Source organism: Condylura cristata, unplaced genomic scaffold, assembly GCF_000260355.1.
Source record: "Condylura cristata isolate star-nosed mole 26May11 unplaced genomic scaffold, ConCri1.0 scaffold00013, whole genome shotgun sequence".
Classification (NCBI taxonomy): Eukaryota; Metazoa; Chordata; class Mammalia; order Eulipotyphla; family Talpidae; genus Condylura; species Condylura cristata.
In genome coordinates, this window is record NW_004567114.1 from 900,351 (window position 1) to 904,292 (window position 3,942).

Below are 3,942 nucleotides of genomic sequence, written 5' to 3' on the forward strand. Positions count from 1 at the left end.
GCCACGCTTCCGGGGACAGGCAGCGCAGCGGGGCCCACTCAGAGGGCGGGGCCTTCAGGCACGGGTCTGGGGCCGCACTCTGGTCTGTCTGGCCTCTGCCTACCTTCCTAGGCCTCATCCCGAACCCCCAGGCTGCCTGTAGTGCCCACTGCACCCCCGGTCTCCCCCGCCGCCAGGGCCTGGTCATCACCCCAGCTCCGATGCCCCCCACCCACTGTCTCCATCACAGGCCCCTTGGGCACCTCCCGGGCACATGGGTGTTGCCAACCCTAAACCCAAACCCTTCCTGCCAGCTGGGCGTCCTCCCCAAAGAAGGGGCTGACACGAGTGTCCTCACAGGTCTAGGAAGGCCGGAGCAGGAAGCCCACCACTCAGGCCCGCAGAGGTGCTGCTTCAGCACAGCGAGCCCCCAGGTGCTGGAGTCCTGGGGGGATGCCAGGCCCCCCCACTCAGCGTCAGGGCCCTCTGGGCACCCGCTGCCCGCTCCCCTCCCCCTCCCCCTGCTCCTCGGCTCGGCTGTTCCTCCCTCCGTCAGTGCTGACCAGCCCCTACTGGCTCCAGCTGCCATCAGCTAGCAGGTTCCAGAGCAGCGGCTCCTCCTCCGAGAAGCCCTCCCTGACCAGCTAGCCCTGGTCAGCACTTCCTGCTGTGGGCCTGGGCACTCCCTTGCCAGTGATGGAGGAAGTCCCAGGGTCCGAGGCACTGGCCCCGGCCCGGATGCCCGCCGGGCGGGCGTGGCCCAACCCAGCCCCCGACCAGGGCGCGTCTGCAGTGTGCTGAGGGGAGCAACGAGCCTCGGGGACCGTGGGGCCGGCGCAGGGGCCGGTGCGACTATGAGCGCTAGGTGTGTGGCCGGGCGCACCCCCGCCGGGCATCAGCGCCGAGTCCCTCTGCTTCCAGGCTGTGTGTGTGCACGCCTGTGTCCACCGTGGTTTCAGCCGGCCCTGGCCTGGAGTCCACGCAGGGACCCAGGGCCCAGAGCCACTGGCAGAAGCTCCATTGTCCTTGAAGCAGTATCCTGCGGTCCCGCCCACTTCCCCATGCCTGCCGCCTCCCACCCTACCTGTGAACCCACCTGTGCGCACAGAGATGCTGGGCCTCGGCAGAGGCTGCTGGGTGGGCTGGCCGGCAGGGCCCCCAGCGCCAGGCCTAGCCAAGGGAGCAGTCAGAGCGAGTGTCCAGCAGCTGGGACTTCCCAGCAGTGGTCAGCCTGCCAGGGTCCGCCGCCCCGCCCCCGTCCCACCCTCCTGACCTGCTTTCACTTTTAGCTCGCTCTCCCCAGCGCTGCAGAGGCGGCTCCTCCAACCTTTGCCTCCTGGCAGGCTGGACTCAGGCCAGCCGAGGGGGGTGGTGTGGAGGGTGGCGCCGGGGGCCCTGCCGGGGGACCCTCTGGCACCAGCACCTCCATGGCGGCGCAGGGGCAGGGGCCGGGCCACGGCTGGGGGCAGCAGCGAGTCCTCGCCCAGAGCAGAGGGCTGCTTCTGCGCCCAGCGTGCCCTGAAGGCCAGGGAGGCAGGAAAGGGTCCTGAGGGGTGGCCGCCAAGGCCAGCTAGGGGCACAGTGAGCCCAGGCCACGCCGGGGGCTCTGGGGCAGGCGAGGTGGAGGTGCGCGGAGCTGTAGCCACCCCCAGGCCCCGGGGGGAGTGCAGCCCCCACCCCCATGTGTCAGGCTGGGGGCATTTTGCGGGGGGCTTGCTGGGGCGTCCAGGCAGAGGCAGCCCCACTCCCGCACAGGGGTCCGCACCAGCAGCCGGAGGAAGACCTGGGGAGTCTGCAGACCCCCTGGGGTGCTGTGCACAGGACACGTTGGTGCAGAGAGCAGGGGTGCTTCCGCTCAGCCACTGGACACAGCCCCAGTGGGGCGCAAGCCGGACGCTGACTTCTCCCAGTTCCAGCCCGGCGGCGCCTGGGCCTGCAGAGGCCTCCTCCCCGCGGGGGGGCGCTCTGGTGCCCCCTCGTCAAGGGGCGGGCACGCGGCCTTGCTTTTAAAGGCCCCTCTCCACCTCGTGCCCACCCCGTCTAGGAGTTAGGAGCCGACTGCGCATTTCCCAAGTACAAACGCAGCAGGCTGAGGCACAGAGATGCTGCCACGCCACTGCCTCCTGCCCCGCCCGCTGCTGCCATTGCCTCCAGGAAGCCCTCCGGCTTGCCGCTGGAGTCGCTAGCCTCCCCCACTCTTGGCCCCCTCTGAAGGGGGGGTCGCTAACCTCTGCGTGGGCGTTTCCCCCTCTGGCTGGCCTTCTGCCCTGTCTCCTCCAGGCAGATACACATAGGGGGCGCCTGAAGTGACCTCCTAGGGCTCCCAGAGGCGCCCTGAGCAGCTCTGATCCCTGAGTCCTGGGGCCCCTGTGGGGGAGATGCCCCCCAATGCGCTGCCTTGGGGCACTGACGCACAGGCACAGCCTGCTCAGTCTGGCCTGGCTTTCCCAGGGGCGCACCCTGGGCGACGTGGGGCTCCCAGCCTAACTGCCTGGCCCCCAGCTCCAGGGGCGGGTCAGGATCCTGGGCCTTCTTCTATGGGCCACTCCAGAGACTGGCCCTGAAAAGCTGGGGTGCCCGGGGCCAGGACCTGCTCCTGGACCGCTCCCCAACCCGTGCTGACCCACCGGGCCTATGCCCACTTCTCAGCCTGAGGCTGAGACCTTCTTTCTATTTCATTTCCATGTTGTTCCCCCAACTTTCTCAGTAAAATTCCTGTAGGAAAGCCCCAGGCCTGTCTCCGAGGGAGTGCGGGCACAGGCGAGTCTCGGGGGTCAGGAGAGGGCAGAGCTGGGGCTGCTGGGAGCAGGAGGCCATGCCGGGGCCCGGACCGAGGCCACCTCTGGCCCGAGCCTCACTTCACAGCTTCACAGAATGGTGGGTTTCGATGCCGGGGTGGAAGGGTCCACTCAGGGGGGACCTGGCTCCAAGTGGGGCGTGCAGGAGCAGCACTGGCTCCAGCAAGCTCTGCTGTCTGAGAATGTGAGGGTGTCCCTGGGGCTCTGGCTCCCGCGGCCACACTCCTCAGGGGGCTCAGCTCCCAAGGGCCGGTGCCTGCGTGGAGGGGTGAAGGCCCCTCCAGGTCTCTGCAGATGCATGGCCATCCCGGGGCAGGCCCGCTGTGTTGAGAGGCCGCAAGCTTCAGTGGCTGAACCAGAGGCAGGAGACCAAGGGGACAGCCTGGCCCTGCTGCCCGCAGGCCACATCCCCCAGCTCAGAACCCGAAGGGCTCCAGGAAAACCAATGCCCTCCCACCAAAGTAGATGTGCCTGGAGTCTAATGTTGCCCGTGCCTCAGCGGGTGGCACGAGACCATGTGACCCGGGCGCCCACAGTGGGGTGGGTGGGACACGTCCCGGGGCCCCGTCCGCTTCCTGTGTGCCTGGCACCATGGCTGGCACCTGACACGCTCGTGCAGCCCACTAAGAGTCAGTGAGTGAAACCCCGAGGGTCGGCCCATGGCCGCGCAGGCCTGGAGGTGGACAGCTCAGGTGCCAGGCGGCCCTGCGTGGTTAGGGTCAGGAGCTCCCATCAGCGGGCAGTGGCCACCGCCCGGTCTGGAGTGCCGGGTGCCTCGTGGGGCCCTGGAGCCCCTTTCCCAGGCAGACAGGCAGAGGGCCCTCCAGGGTACCCGTGTCGGGGTGAGGAGAGGCTGCTGCCCAGCAGGGGCGGGGTGAGGCCTGCTCCAGCCGGCCAGTCCCTGTGGAGGGACGGGAGGAGGGGCGAGGACAAGAAGGACCTGGAGGGATGGCCGCGCCTCCCGCTGTTGGGTCCCTGTGGTTGCACCAGTTTGCATTCCCACCAGCAGTGCAGGAGAGTTCCTTTTTCTCCACATCCTCGCCAACATTTGTTGTTGCTAGTTATTTGAAGACGTGCCGGTCTCGCTGGGGTGAGGTGGTATCTCATTGTGGTTTTAATTTGCATCTCCCTTATTACGAGTGATGTTGAACATTTTTTCATATGC

The 3,942-nt window shown here is 67.9% G+C and overlaps 1 protein-coding gene across 1 annotated transcript in view; it reads right to left on the bottom strand.

Moving 5' to 3' along the window:
- EXOC3L4 (exocyst complex component 3-like 4) overlaps nt 1-3,942 on the bottom strand; it is a 24,733-nt gene that overhangs the window by 9,438 nt on the left and 11,353 nt on the right. Inside the window, exon 5 of the mRNA XM_004681995.2 lies at nt 1,403-1,525. Within this exon, the coding sequence (XP_004682052.2) occupies nt 1,403-1,525 (123 nt within the window). The remainder of the gene's footprint in view (nt 1-1,402; nt 1,526-3,942) is intronic.